This window comes from Canis lupus, chromosome 20, assembly GCF_011100685.1.
Source record: "Canis lupus familiaris isolate Mischka breed German Shepherd chromosome 20, alternate assembly UU_Cfam_GSD_1.0, whole genome shotgun sequence".
NCBI classification, from domain to species: domain Eukaryota; kingdom Metazoa; phylum Chordata; class Mammalia; order Carnivora; family Canidae; genus Canis; species Canis lupus.
In genome coordinates this window covers 43,859,058-43,878,137 of record NC_049241.1, presented here as the reverse complement: position 1 = coordinate 43,878,137, position 19,080 = coordinate 43,859,058, and the positions used below count along the sequence as shown (strand labels likewise).

Sequence of the window (19,080 nt, the reverse complement as noted above, 5' to 3'; positions counted from 1 at the left end):
CAACAAGTACTTACTAAAAGATTTGTGGTAATATCATCACCTCAGAGCTCAAACTCCTTGTTCTTTTGACCTAAAAATAAACATAGTAGGGGCACCTAGGTGGCTTAGTCCGTTAATCGTATGCCTTCGTTCAGGTCATGATCCCAGAGTCCCTGGGATCGAGTGCTGCATCCAGCTCTCTGCTCAATGGGGAGTCTGCTTACCTCTCTCTCTGCTCCTCCCCCTGTTGTACTCTCTGTCTCTCCCTCAAATAAATAAGTAAAATTAAAAAAAAAAAAAGTAAACACAGTAAAGGAGACCACTCTTGTATCATAATTTTCTTTTCTGCAGTGCAAGTACAACTCTGCTTTGGCTGACAAGGACGAGAGCAAAGTGTTGATTAAGCAACAGGAAGTGGAGATTCGGGATCTGAAAGAAGCCCTTAGACTGAGAATACTCTCTGAGGACATAGAGGTAGACTTTAACACATCCTGACACTTGTTTTTCCCCTTGTTGATGTTTATATGTGTATGTGTGTGGGGAGGTTATTAATGAAGAAATAGAGGGCTTTATAAAGGAATAAGTCAAGGGCAGTCCCCGGTGGCGCAGCGGTTTAGTGCCGCTTGCAGCCAGGGTTATGATCCTGGAGACCCAGGATTGAGTCCTGCGTCGGGCTCCCTGCATGCTTCTCCCTCTGCCTGTCTCTTTCTCTGAATGAATGAATGAATGAATGAATGAATCTTTTAAAAAATAAAGGAATAAGTCATAATTAGAGCCATTTTCCCTAGAGTAGTTAGGCCATTAATAGGTAACATTAAAATTGTTATATTTTGGGATGCCTGGGTGCCTCAGCGGTTGAGTGTCTGCTTTTGGCTCGGGGTGTGATCCTGGAGTCCTGGGATCGAGTCCCACATCGGGCTCCCTGCATGGAGCCTGATTCTCCCTCTGCCTGTGTCTCTCTCTCTCTGTCTCTCATGAATAAAGAAATAAAATCTTTAAAAAGAAAAAAATTATTCTATTTTATCCAGTTGATTGATTTTCATTGTGCTGACACCTCGTAAGTTCCTATAACTGACCCTCTTCCTGAAAGGGACCAGAGTGGAAGCTGTGTTTACTTGGTAGAGTGAAGCAGGGAGCAAAGAAAGAGCAGGTTAACAGTTTAACCTCAGGGTTGCCTCTTGTGTCTTAGCTAATATAGGTTTTCAGGTTTTTTGTTGTAAATTTATGTTTTTTAATATTTAAGGGTACTATCACAAGGTTCAATATTCAAATTATGTAAAGCAGTATACATTCCCTCATGTATCCTTTCAGAGATATTTTAGGCAAATCTCATATACATTTTGTTTTCCTTTTCTCACACAGATGGTAAACACACTAAGTATACTGCTCTGTGGTTGCTTTAGAAATAAAGTTTTCTTGCTAAACTATGCTACCCATGAAACAAACTCAGCAAATACCTATTGAGCCCGTCTACCATACATCCTTGCCTGACTTGGCATTTGTGAATGGAGGAATGATTGAAGCACTGTTACTTACCTCAAAATATGCCATCTAGCTTAAGAATTAGATGTATTTTGATGTAATCAATGGCCTGAGAGCACGGGAAGGGGAGGAAAAGATTGATTGAGGCTGGAGAATTCCAGAGTGCTTCCCAGAGGAGGTAGGATTTGTACAAGACTTTGATGGGGGAGGGAAGCTCGGCAGCTGTGGGTGTTTGGGGGGGTGGAGCAGTCCCTATCAAGGCTGGAGGTGAGGGAGTCTGTGTCATGGAAGGTCTCGAGAAGCATTGGCTGTATCTTTCAGGAAGCCAGGGCAATAGAGACTTTAGCTCAGGCCAAAGATGATGAGGCCCAGTCCAAAAGTGCTGGTGGGGATATAGGACGAGCTAGAACTGAGCAGTGCATCAGAAGTACCACTGACAGTTGCTGTTGTCTGTAGGACGTGTACTGTGGATGCAGGAGCAGTCAGAGTAGGCACCAAGGGCTCCAGCCATAATGACCACAGATGTTTCTGTGTACCCCTGAGATGGACAAATAGAGGTCTGGGGGAAAATTAGTGGAGTAACTTTTACACACACTAGTTTTGAACTTTTGAGAACCTGTGGGGATAGATATCCAAGGCCCATATTACCCAGTAATCTGTATTTATATTCTCCTGTACCCCAGGAGGGACTTGAAGCTGTTAACATATATACAATGGAAGGAGATTAAAACAGACAAGTAAAATCCAGGTCAAAGGAAGATAAGACAAGTAGTAGGCTGTTAAGGGCACAGGCTGTGGAGTTGGACTGCTTGGGAGTCTGAGTCCTGGCTCTGTGACCCTGTGAAAGTTATATTTCCCTCTGTGCCTCATTTGTCACATCTCTGGAGCAGAGATAATAATACTGCCTCGTGCGTAAGAGGAGAAGATGAAATGAGGTAGTACATGGAAAGTGCTTAAGACACTGGCACCTTGTAAGTGCTCAGTCCACAGAAGCTGGCAATATTTTTTGGAGGCTTGTTGAAAAGTTCTACACAGTGTCAACTAACTATACTCTGATTTAAAAAAAAAAGAAATTAGGGGTACCTGCTGTCTCAGTTAAGCATGTGCCTTTGGCTCAGGTCATGGTCTCCAGGTCCTGGAATTGACCAGGCGTCAGGCTCCCTGCTCAGTGGGAAGCCTGCTTCTCCTTCTCCTTCTCCCTGCTGCTCCCCCTGCTTGTGTGCTCTCTCTGTGTCAAATAAATAAGTAAAATCTAGAAAAAAGGAATTAAAAGGAAAAATTAGCACACAAAAGCCACACCCTGAGGTCTTGTACAGAGTATAAAATAGGACTAAAAATTCAGCTGGGTGCTGCCTGTGGCCAGAGGGCAAAGGGAAGTCTCGCTGTGTGAGTGGGAGTGGCTGAATGATGCTTGTTCAATATAATTTTCCTAAAAGCTCTTCTTTACTCCCTTTGTCTCCTTATATCTTTCTTTCTCTTCCCTTCTTGAAAAAAAAGTATGACTCTGCATATTGAAGTATCTTAGATTCAAGTGGAATTTACCCCACAGTCAGTTCACATCCCCTTTTTCCTCATCTCTCAGCTTTGTTAGCTAACGTATTTACAACTAAGGACAAAGGGGTCCTTGCCTTGTTCCGTACAAGAGCCCGGAAGACTCAAGAAAGACAGACACATCCTGGTGGTAAATGGACACAGGAAGGTACATGAGTAGCTCCCCCAGGGAGAATAGAGTGGCCCAAAAACCTTGCTAAAGTCAAAGAAACGCAAGTTAAAAATGGAGCTACTTCTTGATTTTATGGCTGGTAAATATTAAGATCCAAGGAAGATATTCAGAGAAGGATGATTACTCACACTTCTGGTGAGGTTTTAAGTCCAGCCTTTAGGGAGGTGGTCTGGCAATGCACAGCTTTCATTTTTTTTGCATAAGCTTTGAGTTTGTACTTTTAGAAATTAGCCTAAGGAACTAATCTAGATGTGAGAATATAACACATATAATAATGAAAAATTCAAATCAGCCAAAATATTCAGTGATGGGTTAAATTGTAGTGCATTCATAAGATGAAATCAAGCCTACCCAATGAAAAATGATAGGGTAAAGGAAGGAATATGTGGAAAAGTGTGGTGCATCAAGCATGTCTATATGTGTGCATGTATCACATTTTTCCACAGTACTCTTACATTTATTATTATTGTACGTGACATGTACATGATACATATCATGCATAGTATTCTCTATAAAATACTGTACACATTAACTTATGTGTAGTTATAGAAGTTTACATATATATACACATACATACATGTATATACATATATACATACACATTTGGAAAGTTATGGTAAGCAGATTCTGCTCTAACTTGGTAGGGATCGCATGCTGTGTACATAGGAACTACGCAACCCATAGGACTCCTAATTCTTCTGCCACTCTCCAGCAAGCTACTTTGCTGAAACTCTAATGGCCTATGACACTGTAGCAGTGTCTAGTGACTGCCTGGATCCTCCCCAAGCTGGCTGAGGGCCATTCATCTTTACAGCTGTTTACCTTCCAACATATAAAGGACTAGAGTCAGTTGGTCAGATAGCATCTAAGCTAGAAACCTGTGTCTAGAGTCCTCCTCAGGGAAGAGCAATAAACTTTGAGATCCTGGGGGTGAGGGGAGAGGTTCAATATTAGGGGGAAATGGGTGGAATGGAGTTAAACTGCAATAGGGATACCTGTATGAATTTCCTGTGATGTTTCTTTTTTGACCTGTCCGCTTCAATATTAACTGCTTGGTTTGCTTTGGAATGAATTATCACATTAGCAAAAAAAAACATAAATTTTAAAAAATGAAAAGTAAAAGTTCTGCCTTAAAACATTCTTAACCTTTCAGGATGGCACATAGTGGTGATTTAGAAATCCTTAGTGGAGTCCACAGTTAAGAGGAATCTTCCTTTTTGGGGGTTGTCTCCTGACAGAGGGATATGCTCTGCGAGGACCTGGCCCATGCCACTGAGCAGCTGAATATGCTCACCGAAGCGTCAAAGAAGCATTCAGAGCTACTGCAGTCTGCCCAGGAGGAGATGACCAGGAAGGAGGCCCTGATCCAAGAGCTTAAGCACGAGGTGAGGTCCAGGGCCTCAGCCCATTCTCTCCGTATACAGAAAGAGGGGGCCATCGGGGCACTTAGGTGGCCCAGCAGCGCAGCGGGCTCTGAATGACTTGGTTGCTTATGTGGGTTCTGCTTTGCGTGGCTGCCTCTCTGCCAAGCCTTAGCACCCCCAACATGTGCCCTCAAGTCTGACCCCTGGGGCAAGGTTATGGCTGACTTTTATTCTCTTGTTGGCTGTTTTTGTTTTTTTTTTTTTACATTTTATTTTTTTCAAATGACCCTTTGATGACCTGTGAAGCTTAAAAAAGTCTTCAAAAATCATAAATTAAGTCTGGGAAAGAGCGGGAGACAAGAGGGTCATAGCAGCAACCACAGTCCACAGACATCAATGGCAGCTGCAGGGTTTACAGCCATAAACATTGCTATGGTTTAGGTTGGTTTTAATACCTTACTGCTTTTCAAATTATTAACGAAGTCTGAAAAAATGAAATCTGTATCTTCCTACCTTGGGCAGCTTGTCTGTTCTAACAGGACCGTGGGTCCCATATGATTTTCTAACTTAACATTTTACCTCTGTTCAACTTTCCCAGTTGAACCAGAAGAAGGAGGAAGTAGAACAGAAAAAGAATGAATATAACTTCAAAATGAGACAGCTCGAATACGTGATGGATTCTGCTGCTGAGTATCCCCAGGTACTTATCAGAAAGAGTGTATTGCAGGAAGACTGAAGTTTCGTGGGTGATAAAAGTTTGGAAATTACGAAGACCGTAGCTTCGTTTTTGTTTTTGTTTTTTTTTCCTTAAGTACTAGTGTTTTATTTGTTTTTCTTGGACAGGAATTAGATTAGAACAACAAGCTAAACAGCTGAGTGTTTTGTGTGCTTGGCATATACATTTACAACGAAATCTTTATAAAATGTCACTTGAATATTTGGATGAAACTTAATTTTATTTTAGAGCCCTAAAACACCACCTCATTTTCAAACACATTTGGCAAAACTCCTGGAAACACAAGAACAAGAGATAGAAGATGGAAGAGCCTCTAAGATTTCTCTGCAACACCTTGTAACAAAGCTAAATGAAGACCGGGAAGTCAAAAATGCTGAAATCCTCAGAATAAAGGTAACTGGATGATTTTTTTTTCCCATAAATTTAATCTTTTAAAATAAACAGTATCCAAAATAAATAAGTAAAATAATATCTTTCACGGTTACTGACAATACAAAAATTCAACAGATGGAACTAAAGGATACACAGGAAAGCCTTCCTCCCCCTGCTGACTCCAAACTACCTAGATGGCCTGTCCCTGAAGGCCCCCACTGTAGCCAGTTTCCCATATAGTCAAATCTGTTAGCATTGGCTCCCCGCCTGTTTGTTTTTTATGATGGTATCACACCCGGGCTGTACCAGCTACTCTGATCACAGAGCTGCCTGTCTTAGACCCTTGCCAGTTTCAGAGCTAAGGTATGCTCTCTCACTACAGTTTTAAGTTTGTATTTTTCTTATTAGGAATAAGGTAGAGCATCTTTGTTTTATCTGTTTCTCTGACCTATATCCTCTGCACATCTTTCTATTGTTGGACTTTTCCTTAAAGATTTGTAAGTATTCTTTAGATATTAGATCTGCTTCTGTCTGTGGTAGTTAAAAATACTCTCCTCTTGTTTTCTGTTCCTTTAAACTTCTTCTGGTTTTTTGTTTTACCCAGTGACTTGGGGAGTACAGTGATTGTATATGCAGGGAGTGTGTTTAGAGGAGTATTGAGGGCCAGGAGGTGTGGGGAGGAATGCCTTGGTGGGTGGTGTGTTGGTGTGGAGGGGTATGGGTGGAACAACAGATAGGATGCTTCCTGGAAAATTGCATTTAGCCTGTGAGATCACTGCTCTGTAGTGAATTTCTGTTTAGCAACAAAATTAGCTGACTGTAACTAAGTTACAGAAAGTACGTGAAGACAGCATCTCTCTTAAGCTTTGTTCCTCATGGAGATCATTCCTTGTTTTTTTATTTAGGGCAGCTCTCAGTATGCCGCCATCCCAAGAATGTGGTTGTTACCCAGAGTTGGCATGATTTTAGTACTCAGAAGAAATTGGGTCAGGTTAAAAGAAATCAAACAATGGAGACTCCTGGGTGGGTTCAGTGGTTAAGCTCAGGGCATGATCTTGGGATCCGGGATCGAGTCCTGCATCAAGCTCCGTGCATGGAGCCTGCTGCTCTCTCTGTGTCTCTCATGGATAAATAAATAAACCTTTTTTTTTTTTTTAAGATTTATTTATTTATGATAGAGAGAGAGGCAAAGACACAAGCAGAGGGAGAAGCAGGCTCCATGCCGGGAGCCCGACACGGGACTCGATCCTGGGACTCCAGGATCGCGCCCTGGGCCAAAGGCAGGTGCCAAACCGCTGAGCCACCCAGGGATCCCAAAATAAATAAATCTTTAAAAAAAATAAAGATTTAAAAAAGAAAGAAAAGAAATCAAACAATGGACAAGTAGGAGTAAATAAGAAAGGACACTCCTTGCAGACAAGTATTTACTTCTTCCGGATAGTTTTATTTATTTATTTTTTATTTATTTATTTTTTTTAAAGATTTTATTTATTTATGATAGTCACAGAGAGAGAGAGAGAGAGAGGCAGAGACACAGGCAGAGGGAGAAGCAGGCTCCATGCACCGGGAGCCTGACGTGGGATTCGATCCCGGGTCTCCAGGATCGCGCCCTGGGCCAAAGGCAGGCGCCAAACCGCTGCGCCACCCAGGGATCCCGGGATAGTTTTAAATGTTCATGATTTTTGCATTAGAGTTCATGTAAGGATTTTGAATGATGGGCTGTGATACATAAATTGTACACTGCATGCAACGGTGATTTGACAGTCCATCCGTTATGCTCTGATCACCACAAGGGTAGCTACCATCTGTCACCAGACGTTATTACAGTGTTATTGACAGTATATTCCCTACATCAGTTTTTTTTTATCAGCATTTATTAAATAGAATCAAATAGAACATTTATCAAAGTAGAGACTTTTGAAAATCTTTTCTCATAAAGGGACTTTAATGAATTATGTGATATCAATAAGAGACTTTTGTTTTAACACACTGTGGGTTTGAAAATAAGTGACAGTTTTAGACCCCAAGCGCTTGTCATACTTTTTATCCAGTGATAACCAGTGCAGTGTTCTGTACATAGCAGGAGCTTAAGATATGAATACGTGTCTCATTTGTGGCATTGGGGAGCAAAATAATGCCTACTACAACATGCCTTCTGAAAAGATATGATTCAATGTCTCATTAGGAGCAGTTGTGTGAAATGGAAAACCTACGTAAGGAAGCTGAGCAGTTGAGAGAGAGAAACTGGCTCCTGCAAAGTCAGCTGGATGATATTGAAAGAAAAAAGGACAACAGGTAAGAAAGAGCCACCAGAACTCTGTGGGCTAAATCTTGGCCTGTCTGGGTGTAGTTAGATGAAAGCGGTTGAAATTGGTTTCACGGCATGCACAGTTTTTATTGCTAGTCCAGGGGATGCTCCATCAGTTGCTTTTAAGTCAAGTCTGATGAGCGGGGGCTGCTTTTTCCAGAGTGCCAGAATAAGGCTTTCATGCTCTTGCCTACTCTGTTAACCTCTATGTTGTTATAGACTACTGAAATGAATTTCAGACATGTGAAACATTTGCACCAAACTGTCTTACTGCTATTTTAAGAAAAGAGGCATGGGGTGGCAGAGCAAAGACCTCGATAAGACAAGGTTTGAGAGGTCCAACAACAAGAGAGGTCCAGCAGAAAAAGAGAGAATTTCCTACCAGTTGGTTTTGCTTCATGACCCATGGTCCAGGAAATGCTCTTGCGCAGGAAGGAGCCTTAAGAGAAGCGTTACCTTGGGTTGAAAGTCCTGTGATTTTGGACAGTTTTTAACTTTTAGTATTTCAGTATCCTTAGCCATAAAATGAGGAGAATGATGGCTCTCTCACAAGGTGTTTTAAAGACCAAAACTAACATGGATAAAATGCTGGTTATAGCACTTGGCCTGAGGGGTGTCACTCTCAATAAATGGCAGATATTAGATATAGAAAGTAGTTATGATCCTGCCCTTCTGTGAACTTTCTGAGTGAGGGATTTGAGATGAGGGTGGCCTGGAAAATTAGGTGGCAAATTGAACTGAAGCACAGGGGGTCTCCATTTAGGATAGAGGCCCTTACTGAACCCAACTTCCCAGAATAGGGGTACCTGCTGTTCCTATTGTTGCCAGCAGGTCTTGAGCAGATGCTCTCCCCTCCTGCAGCTCCCCTTCCCTGTCCAGAAGCACTGTCCAAAACCTAACTAGGTACAACAGATACTTGAAGATGGTAATGGTGGCTGTGCTCACAGCCTATTCTTAAACGCTTCAAGTTTCAGTCAGCACTAGAAATGCTCATTCTAGTAGCACTGCGCCTTCCAGCTGATTCCAATGTGGGTAGCCCGCAGTCTGCCCATCTACTTTCCACATGTTCCACCTTCATGTAAAGAAAAGCACTGTACTTGGTACACTTGTCTTTTATCAAGAGCTAGTTTGAGCGTGGAAAATAGAACGTTTCTAGCTCATTTGTAAAATCGCAATGAAAAGTACTCTTTCATAGCCACATGTTCCTTATGAGGATCCATACAGAACCTCCTTCCTAAAAGATCAGAGTGGGAGAACGCTGTGGCTCAGGGGTCAGATCCAGCCCACAGCATGTCTGGTGAAGAAAGTTTTACAGAAGCATAGTCACGTCCCTTATTTAAAGATTGCATTGGCATTATAGTAGCGAAGTGGACTAACTGTGACAGACACCCCATAGCTTCCAAAGCCTAGAATATTTTGTCTGGTTCTTATCAGAAAAAACTTACCCACTTTTGGATTAGAACATAGGGAAAAAAAAAAAAAAAAGAACATAGAAAACACTTCTCTAATGGTTTCAAGCATTTTCCTCACTGAGGTCTCATTACCATTTCTGTCTAGGCTGCCAGATTCATTAAGTGAAAGAAACTACTGGAGCTTCTATTTTCCTTCAAGAAACGATCTTTTGCTCATCAGTGAGAGATATTTCTAGAGGAGCCTGTGGCATTCAGGCAGGTTCTGCTTGGGGGTTGTCCCCCTGGTGTAGGGGCTACCCACAGAAACTCAATTCAGGATCCTATCCTGGTCAAGCTCACAGAGATGGACTCCCATTAATCAGATTCGTGATACTGAGGCATCATCCAGAATGTGATTTCCTTTATTTAGAGGAATGTTCCTTTTCCATGAAGAGATTTCTATCTGGTGCTCAAGGAATCCCTTTCCTGGTGTCAGCATACATGGGACAGCAGAGTGCTATCAGAAAATTGCCAGCTGACCCTGGATCCAAGCAGAGGGGGCATTGGGGCTCCATGTGTTAGGCTGGCCTAAGGAACCCTCCCCATTCCAGAGATGCCCCCTCCCAGCTGATCACCAGGCTTCTGAACTGCCTGTGTCTCTCACCCCTTTTGCTCACATTTGATCTTCATATGGTACCACTCTTGGCTAAATTTCTACTTTATTTCCCACCAAGCCTTGACTGGATTTCCCAGCTCTGTTCATCTCATTTTTGTACGGGAGGCATCCTGAATTCAGGGGAGATGCCTGATTTCATCCCCTTATATCAGTCACATTTGTGAACTGTGCAAATAACTTTGATGACCTAATCACCAGAGTTAGCTTTTCATTGCCTAACTTGGCATTGCTGCCTATGACACATAGGAAATTGATATTTGAATATGCCTAACTGAGTTTCCCCATTCTCCGTTTCTCATCTCTGTAGTGAACAGAATCATCCAGATCATCAACAGCTGAAGAATGAACAAGAAGAAATGATCAAAGAAAGACTTGCTAAAGTACATTTTTTTTTAATATAATAGTTGTGTTTCCTGTCTGAGAAATGCATTTGTGGTTATATGTTTTAGACACCATTTGACTTTGGAAATTTCTGTCCCTTCTGTATCCCTACTATTAGTTTGATATTTACCATCAGTATTTAGACCTTGCTGGTAATTATGAGTGAATTTGTCTTCATGTTTCAGTGGTCACCCTTCTGCTGGCACCCTCACACAGAGTTGTCCATTTATTTTATTTTATTTTATTTTTTTTATAAAGATTGTATTTATTTATTCATGAGACACGCAGAGACACAGGCAGAGGGAGAAGCAGGCTCCATGCAGGGAACCCGACGTGGGACTCGATCCCGGGTCTCCAGGATCATGCCCTGGGCTGAAGGCGGCATTAAACCACTGAGCCACCCAAGGATCCCCGAGTTGTCCATTTAGAATAGAAGCAGGTAGGGGCAGCCCGGGTGGCTCAGCGGTTTAGCTCTGCCTTCAGCCTGGGGTGTGATCCTGGAGACCCGGGATTGAGTCCCATGTCGGGCTCCCTGCATGGAGCCTGCTTCTCCCCCTGCCTGTGTCTCTGCTTCTGTGTGTGTGTGTGTGTGTGTGTGTCATGAATAAATAAATAAAATATTAAAAATATAAAAGAATAGAAGCAGGTATAGGGTGCCCATGGGAGCCCTCACAGGGCCTGAAGTCTTGAAGACAGGTACCCCCTTTATGAGTGCACCATTGGAACTATGGAAGAGGATGTTGGTTTAATTGATCTCATTATCATGAGGGAGAATGGACTGCTGGCTCTTAATCTTTTTCTTAGCAGTGGCAAAAACTTAAGCCATCTTTTTCTTTTTATCTTATTACAGAATAAATTAGTTGAAGAAATGTTGAAAATGAAAGCAAAGTAAGTGCACTGTTTTGTAATTCAAGTTCTTATAGGCCTTTTCTTTCTTCTCCTCTAAGGGAAGAAATACTATATCCACAAGGTAAGTTAACTCCTTTCCTTTCTCTGGTCTCTTCTGATTTAAAACCTTGAGGCCCACCTGAGACCCATAAATCAATACTCTTGATTGCCTCTGATATACACACACACAGACACACATATTTTGTTGAAGTTTGATTCAGTTTGCCAACACACAGTATAACACCCAGTGCTCATCCCGTCAAGTGTCCTCCTCAGTGCCTGTCACCCAGTCACCCCATCCCGCCTCCCGCCTCCCCTTCCACTTCCCCTTGTTTGTTTCCCAGAGTTAGGAGTCTCTCATGTTTTGTCACCCTCTCTAATTTTTCCCACTCATTTTTCCTCCTTTCCTTTCACTATTTCTTATATTCCCTGTATGAGTGAAACCATATAATAATAGTCCTTCTCTGATTGAATGCCTCTGGTCTTGACTTGGGTCTCTTTACATGTGTTCTGTAAACAGGATTCTAATTCGTTCATCTAGTTTTTTTTTTGTTTTTTTTTTTTCATCTTGTTTTCATATTAATTTGTATAAACTTACAAACTGCCTCATTCTTGGATGAGCAAGATATACTGTGTTTTCTCTCCGGTTCAAAATAAGCAAACTGGTTGGTATTAACAAATAAACATTAGAAAGATGGTGCACTCTGAATAGATATTCATCTGGAACAGAGGGTCCTCAAACATTTTCACTTGTTAATTCTGAAAAGAATTCTGAAACACCATAGACCCTCATGCACATTTTTGGAGTTTACTTTATGTCTAAAATTTCTCATTGAAATTTTACATAGAAGCAAAGGGTAGAAGTTCCCACATACTGAACATATGCCATTTAGGAAGAAAGTTCTTGGTGTCAGGATGGCCAAATGGTCTAAAGTACAAGACTCAGGCTCCTGCTTGTGGCTGGGATTTCTGGTCTCTGCATGGAGATGTGGGTTTGAATCCCACTTCTGACATATCCCCACTTTTGTTCTTGCAATCCTTCTGAAAACTCTCACCTTGAACTTGGCCACTGAGATAAAGCTCCTGGTGGTGTTCTCTTAAAAGTATCCAACTTACTTGATACTTTCTACCCGTTGAACAATACAGGAACAAATTCCCACACCTAAAATTATACATTGTTCCTTTTGCCTTTCAAATTCTGTTCCATACTTACACAGAATTATAACCTAATTTTATATATGTCTGGGAAATTTTTGCTGATTTGCCCTATCATGGAACTTGGCAACAAAAATATGTATACGAATGGGAAATAATTTGTAAAAGTTTCTTGTATCATAAAAGTAATTTGTATTCATATTCTAGTGCTATATTTTTTCTGGATTGAGTTTTCATTACAGTGTCCTTGATTTATTATACGTTTTTATAAATTATCATACATAGTAAAACTTAAGTGGAAATGCATCTCCCAGTGCATTTTATCTTAATGCTTTTGCTTCAATTACTCATTATTCTGTTATACTTAATTCTGGAATGAGACATTATTCAGTAGCACTTTTTTTCCTGCTTTTTGTTTTTATACCTATAAGTGCTGAGAAATCTTATTCACATAGTAAGTAAATGGCAACAGAAGGAATTTTGTTAGAGTCCTGTCATGCAGTTATTTGAACTCCTTCCAAGTTAATATGTCCAAAATTACATTGTGATCTGTCATCAAAAATTCTTTTTAATGACCAGCTGACGAAGATCACCTATCCTGTAAAAGATTTATTACCTGCTCATTTGCTTTATAGCATCAGAGTATAGATATGGAACAGAGCTTGTTCCATACTTTGATCTACATACAAGCAGTTTAGGGACTGGCTCCTAGATAGGTGTCGTAGAGCTGGAATAAAAATGTGGATTACTTACAGGCTCTCTCTATGTCGTAGAGCTGGAATAAAAATGTGGATTACTTACAGGCTCTAGCTCAAAAATCAGCTATCTGATTTCTGTTGAATTACAGCAATTTTAGAAATAATAGCCATTTTAAACTTTCTAACAAAAAGAATAAAAGCTAAGTTGGCATGTAATTTATTTCATAGTCTAGTAACCAAGCGTCTCCAGTGATACTGTCCCTAGAAGATACAAGACCTCACAGTGTGGGCAAGTGAAGCACACACAAGAAAGTGGCATACCCAGTTTTATTGGTTCCAACCTACAGCAGTGATTTTCACCATAATATTATCTATTTGTGTATGTGGAGATGCTTTTAAAAAGCAGGAGATGTTTAATTTCATATTACAAGAGGTCTGGAAGTGCATTGATGCCATCAGGGACCCATATCCTTCCCATTCTGCTTTAGGCAGTCTTGCTTGTGGCCTCTTGGCCATAAGATGGCTGCCATAGCCCCAAATGTCATAAATAAGAGGATCACAGTTTGTGGTGAGGTGAGTTCAAAAGGGCTTTCTTTTGTCAGGGGAAAAGAACTCCTAGTAGGCCCCCAAGAATCAGCCTGTGCTTTGTGGCCAGAATGAACACACCTCTGGCAAGTTGAGGAAACCAGGATCTGGCAGCAAGGTGAAGAAATCATGCTTAGCATAGACTAGCTTTTTTTTGTTTTTGTTTTGTTTTTTACCAACTCTCAAGAACTGGGTGTGCTTCTCCTTTTTTTCCTTTTCCTTCAAAATGAGTTTTTTTTTTTTTTTCAAAATGAGTTTTTATAAGCAGAAAAGCAGCAAGGGAATGGCTGTTGGATAAGCAGCAGCAAGGTTTGTCATGTCCCAGAACCTTTTCATCAAACTAAAGCAAAGTACCCAAGACAACAGAACAGCTCCAAATGAATTAGAACATCAGTGCCCTCCTCCCCACACTGTTCTGAGGTTCCATGGAATGTAGTCTGAGTTTATTTTATTTTTTTTTAAGATTTATTTATTTATTTGTGATAGGGAGAGAGAGAGAGAGAGAGACAGAGACAGAGGCAGAGGCAGAGACACAGACACTGGAGGAGGGAGAAGCAGGCTCCATGCCAGGAGCCCGATGTGGGACTCGATCCCAGGACTCCAGGATTGCGCCCTGGGCCGAAGGCAGGTGCTAAACCGCTGAGCCACCCAGGGATCCCCCTAGTCTGAGTTTAAACACTGCTCCTGAAATTAGTTTGCCTTAAGTGGTATATGAAATTCTTTTTTTTTTAATTATTTTTTTATTTTTATTTTTTTATTTTTTATTTATTTTTTTGGTATATGAAATTCTGAGTATGATGTCATTAAATAATCCTTCTATTCCAGATGCTGTAAAATATCTTTCTTAAATTACATTTGCTCCAAAGTTCCAATTCTCAATTTTTATTATTTAAAAAATGTTTTGACAAGTTTTCCAAAATGAAAGTCTTGGATAAAATAACAAAAGAAGCTTATCTGCATCCCTTGCTCTCTCCCTCTGCCGTCAGTAGGGGAGGGCTGAATACTAGTGACGCTTTCAAATCAAAATTCTGGGCTTGGGTAAAAAATGTCTCATTTGAATATTGTGGTAATTATGTTCCTTTGGGATTCCAGAAAGTGATATTTGTTGTTACAGCCTAGAAGAAGTCCAGAGTGCTCTTCAGAACCAAGAGATGGACTGCCTTAGGATGGCTGAGGAAGTTGAACGAACTAGAACTTTGGAATCCAAAGCGTTCCAAGAAAAGGAGCAACTGAGATCAAAGCTAGAAGAAGTGTATGAAGAAAAGGAGAGAATATTCCAGGTGCATTTGTGTGTTGGTTCTTTTGTCATGTACATAGGCCATGTCTGGGATTGGGTGTCTGGTGGTTCAGAGTTGCTCTGGCATGTACAGGGATGTATGGCCCCCAAAGCCGGGAGCCTGGGCTCTCATGCCCCATGCTCTTGGACGGGAGGAAATGATGTTATTGTAAAAGGAAAATTAAGAGCAGCTCATTTTCCCCTCCCTGCACTGATTTGCCTGCAGGAGATGGAAATGTTAAGGAAGCAGGTGGAGTGCCTTGCTGAGGAAAATGGCAAGTTGGTCGGTCACCAGAACCTACACCAGAAGATTCAGTACGTGGTGCGGCTGAAGAAGGAGAATGTCCGGCTTGCTGAGGTAAGCTCTGGACCTAGTGTTCTAGGTAAACTCAGTCTGGTTTTAGAATGATTGTTTCATTAAAGTTTAATTATCAAGTCACTTAATGCTTTCTTCAGGGAACTCCTTACTGAATTAAAAAAAAAAAAAAATCAGTCATCATTATTCAGAGCGTAATTCAGTCCTTTGTCTGAATTTGTATGCTTTTGTATAGCAGATTCTTGTTTAATGTTACACGTAGTTTACAAATTGAAAATTGTGGTCTTAATTTGAAATATAACTTAATGAGTACAGAGAATAACTTCCTCTAAGCATTAGAGCCTTAATATATTTTTTTTTAATTTCTCAGGAGACAGAAAAGTTGCGTGCTGAAAATGTATTTTTAAAAGAAAAAAAAAAGGAATGAATCGTAAAGATCTTGGTCATCACCTTTTTGGAGACTTTCTTTCCTCTTGCAAAAGTAAGCCCTACCCTGCGCATCTAATAGCTGAATTAAGGAGCACAAGTACTAACTCCATACGTGACACTGGGGGCTGACCCCCAAGTTTCTGATGAACGTTCTGAACCAAACTCACCCTGTAACAGTCAGCAGTCTACTATTTTGAAGTTACCACCCCACTTCAAAGCTTTAAATCAATTGTAAATACTGGGAAAACCTTTTGCCTTTTTAAAATAAAAGCCGGTAGCTAAGGTTGACAGTGGATGTTGGCCAGGTTATGTTTTTTCCTTAGATACTACCTACCATAATCTCCTTTGCGTCTTATGTCAGAAGCTCTAACAATATGAGGTGATTTCATAACATGACTGATTGCGTAGCACGTGCGAAAGGCACACATGTTAATATAGATTATTTTTGTATTCTTGCATTTTTCAAAATTAATAAAATTTCTTGAAAATAAAGTTTAATAAAGTGATTTAATTGTTCACTTGAGAGAGCCAAATGAAAGACTTGTTTATTCAGCATCCACTTCATGAGCACCTATTACGCGTCGGTCATCTGTGAACAAAGAAAACAAAGCCTCCTGCCCTCAAGAAACTTCTCTGTGTTGACATTTTGTTCCTTCTCTTTGTGAATCCTGTTCCTTTGTGTGGACGCGCCACATTTGAGAGCCATCTGAGCTATTGGCGATTTGGGAGTTATTTTGAATAATGCTGCTATAAACACTTGTGCACCAGTCTTGGGGACTGTGTTTCCTATGTCTTGAGTAGAAACCTAGGAGTAGAATTGCCAGTAAGCTTGTGTTTAACTCTTAAAGATCCGGGCAGCCCCGGTGGCGCAGCGGTTTGGTGCCACCTGCAGCCCAGGGCGTGATCCTGGAGACCCTGGATCGAGTCCCACGTCGGGCTCTCTGCATGGAGCCTGCTTCTACCTCTGCCTGTGTCTCTGCCCCCACCCCCCTCTCTCTGAATAAATAAATAAATAATCTTTAAAAAAAAGAAAAACAAAACTCTTAAAGATCCTGCCTCACTTCCAGATGTGCTGTTGCGCTTCACCATCCCTGTTCTGGTCAGCAGGGGGTTCGGTTTCTCCAGATCCTCCTCAGCTCCTGTGACTGTCAGGTGTTTTACTGTAGCCATCCCCATAATGGCTTATCACTTACGTTCTCCTAATGCCTAAGGATACTGAGCATTGCTTACACATGACAGGACACTATACTTGGCAATCCGAAAGAGGCAAACTGACATGCTACGATGTGGATGGACCTCCCTCAACACAGAAAATGAAAGAAGCCAGACCCCAAAGACCACATACTGTATGATTCCACATATGTGAAGTGTCCAGAAAGGGCAAAATTATGGAGAGATAGAAAGCAAATCATTGGTTGCTTGTGCCTGGGGGTGGGAGTGAATGACCATATGGGTGTAATGGGAGCTTTTTAATGTGGTAGAAATGTTTTGGTTTGTGGTGTCCCTTACACACATTTAGCTCTATGAATTTACTAAAAACTAAAATGTTTTCAAAATGGTTTCATTTGATGGATTGTAGATTATACCTCAAAAAAGTAGAGGAAAGGCAATTTTAAAAAGTAATGCAGGGTGGGGCACCTGGGTGGCTCAGCGGTTGAGCATCTGCCTTTGGCTCAGGGTGTGATCCTGGAGTCCTGGGATGGAGTCCTGCATCGGGCTCCCTGCAGAGAGCCTGCTTCTCCCTCTGCCTGTGTCTCTGCCTCTTGCTCTCTCTCTGTGTCTCTCATGAATAAATCAATAAAATCTTTAAAAAAAAAAAAAAGTAATGCAGAATTGAGTTCTCAAGGGGTAATAAATAAATCCCTAAGAGCCAGAAACAAAAAAGGAACTAAACATCACACTCTAGGGGGCACCTGGCAGCCCTGATGGTGGAGTATGGGACTCTTGGTCCTGGGATCAAGTCCTGCATCCAGCTCCTCACAGCAAGTAGGCTTCTCCCACTGCCTGTCTCTGCCTGAGGCTGGTACTAAAGAGACTGGGGTCTTACCCACCTATGGGAGTGTCTGGGACCTGCCAGAACAAAGGACCATGAGCTGGGGAGGCTAGAAACATACTCTCTCACAGTTTCTGGAGGCTAGAAGTCCAGAATCAAGGTGTTGGCAAGGCCATTCTCTCTGAGGGCCCTGGGGAGCAACTGTTGGAGGTGTTTCTCTTAGCACTGATAGCAGATCTTGGCGCTCCTTGGCGCTCCTTGGCTAAAGAGAGACACATACATCAATCTACCTCCGTGGTCACACGGCCTTCTAGAAGGACACTAGTCGGGATAGGGCTCACGCTAATCGTATCTGCAGTTGGCTCCCTTTCTGAGTAAGGTCACATTGACTGGTGTGGATTAAGATAAACCTATCTTTTCTGGGGGGGGTACATAATTCAGCCTTTAAAGAGCCGTTGTCAGGCTATCCATGCCACGAAACCACCCTGTGAGAGAGGTCGTAAGGAAGGACTTCAAAAACTTTCCAAATGGAAAGAAAATGCTGCTCGACAGTTCGGGGTGAAATCATACTAAAAGAAAAAGACCCATACAGACTATGCAAACTACTTTCTAACGTGTGCTACATATAAAACTGCATAGACGGAAAGTACTCTAATAATGATTTTCCTGGAGAGTGGAAATGGTCCTTCATACACTCCCAGCACTAAACTTTGAAAGACGTGTACTGCGTTTTACAAAAAGTATTTTAAGCAAAAATAAGTAAGCAAATAAAATAAATTTTAAGCATTTAAGTGCACAGGAAATGAGAAGCAGCGTGAGTCCTGGCCTTGGGAGCGGACTAAACCCTACCCGCCTCCTGGGTGAGCACAGAGGTCTCCGGCGCCCTCTGCCGGGGCGGCTTTCCCCTTCGCGGATCCCCCAACTGGAGGATGCAGGTGAATCCCCCGCCGGGCTCGTTGGAATGCGAGATTCTGATCCAGGGGTGTTGGGCAGGGTCTGGGGTTCGGCATTGCAAACAGGCTCCCAGAGGAAAGGGATGCGGGGGCACACTCCGTGGCGAGGACTGCAACTGCCGAGTCCCGGGCAGTTTTACTTCTGCAGCGGCGACCACAGGGGCGCGGCCCCGGACTCACACGCCAGCCCCAGAGGTCTCCCCGGGAAACCTAAACCCCCTCGCCCCGCGGAGGCCCCCGGAGCTCGGCCCCGCCCCTCGGAGGCCCTCGCCGCCCCCGGATTGGCCTCCCTGCTCACGTGGGCACCGCGTCACGTGAGGCCGCCGCCCAATCGCGGCGCGCGCTCTGCCCTGCTGGTGGCGGGGGCGCCGGGCC

At 42.2% G+C, this 19,080-nt stretch overlaps 1 protein-coding gene across 4 annotated transcripts in view; it reads left to right on the top strand.

Moving 5' to 3' along the window:
• KIF15 (kinesin family member 15) overlaps positions 1-16,282 on the top strand; it is a 78,880-nt gene extending 62,598 nt beyond the window's left edge. For 2 of the 4 annotated variants that reach the window (XM_038566698.1, XM_038566700.1), the window contains 10 exons: positions 331-453; positions 4,423-4,569; positions 5,147-5,248; positions 5,513-5,677; positions 7,842-7,951; positions 10,339-10,411; positions 11,263-11,300; positions 14,853-15,018; positions 15,241-15,372; positions 15,701-16,282. In XM_038566698.1, coding sequence (XP_038422626.1) covers positions 331-453; positions 4,423-4,569; positions 5,147-5,248; positions 5,513-5,677; positions 7,842-7,951; positions 10,339-10,411; positions 11,263-11,300; positions 14,853-15,018; positions 15,241-15,372; positions 15,701-15,757 — 1,113 coding nt within the window. In that variant the 3' untranslated portion in view covers positions 15,758-16,282. Of the gene's footprint in view, positions 1-330; positions 454-4,422; positions 4,570-5,146; positions 5,249-5,512; positions 5,678-7,841; positions 7,952-9,521; positions 9,632-10,338; positions 10,412-11,262; positions 11,301-13,755; positions 13,857-14,852; positions 15,019-15,240; positions 15,373-15,700 lie in introns of those variants that run through there. The other 2 variants (XR_005374985.1, XM_038566699.1) reach the window with 2 other exon arrangements.
• Positions 16,283-19,080: the final 2,798 nt, after the last annotated feature.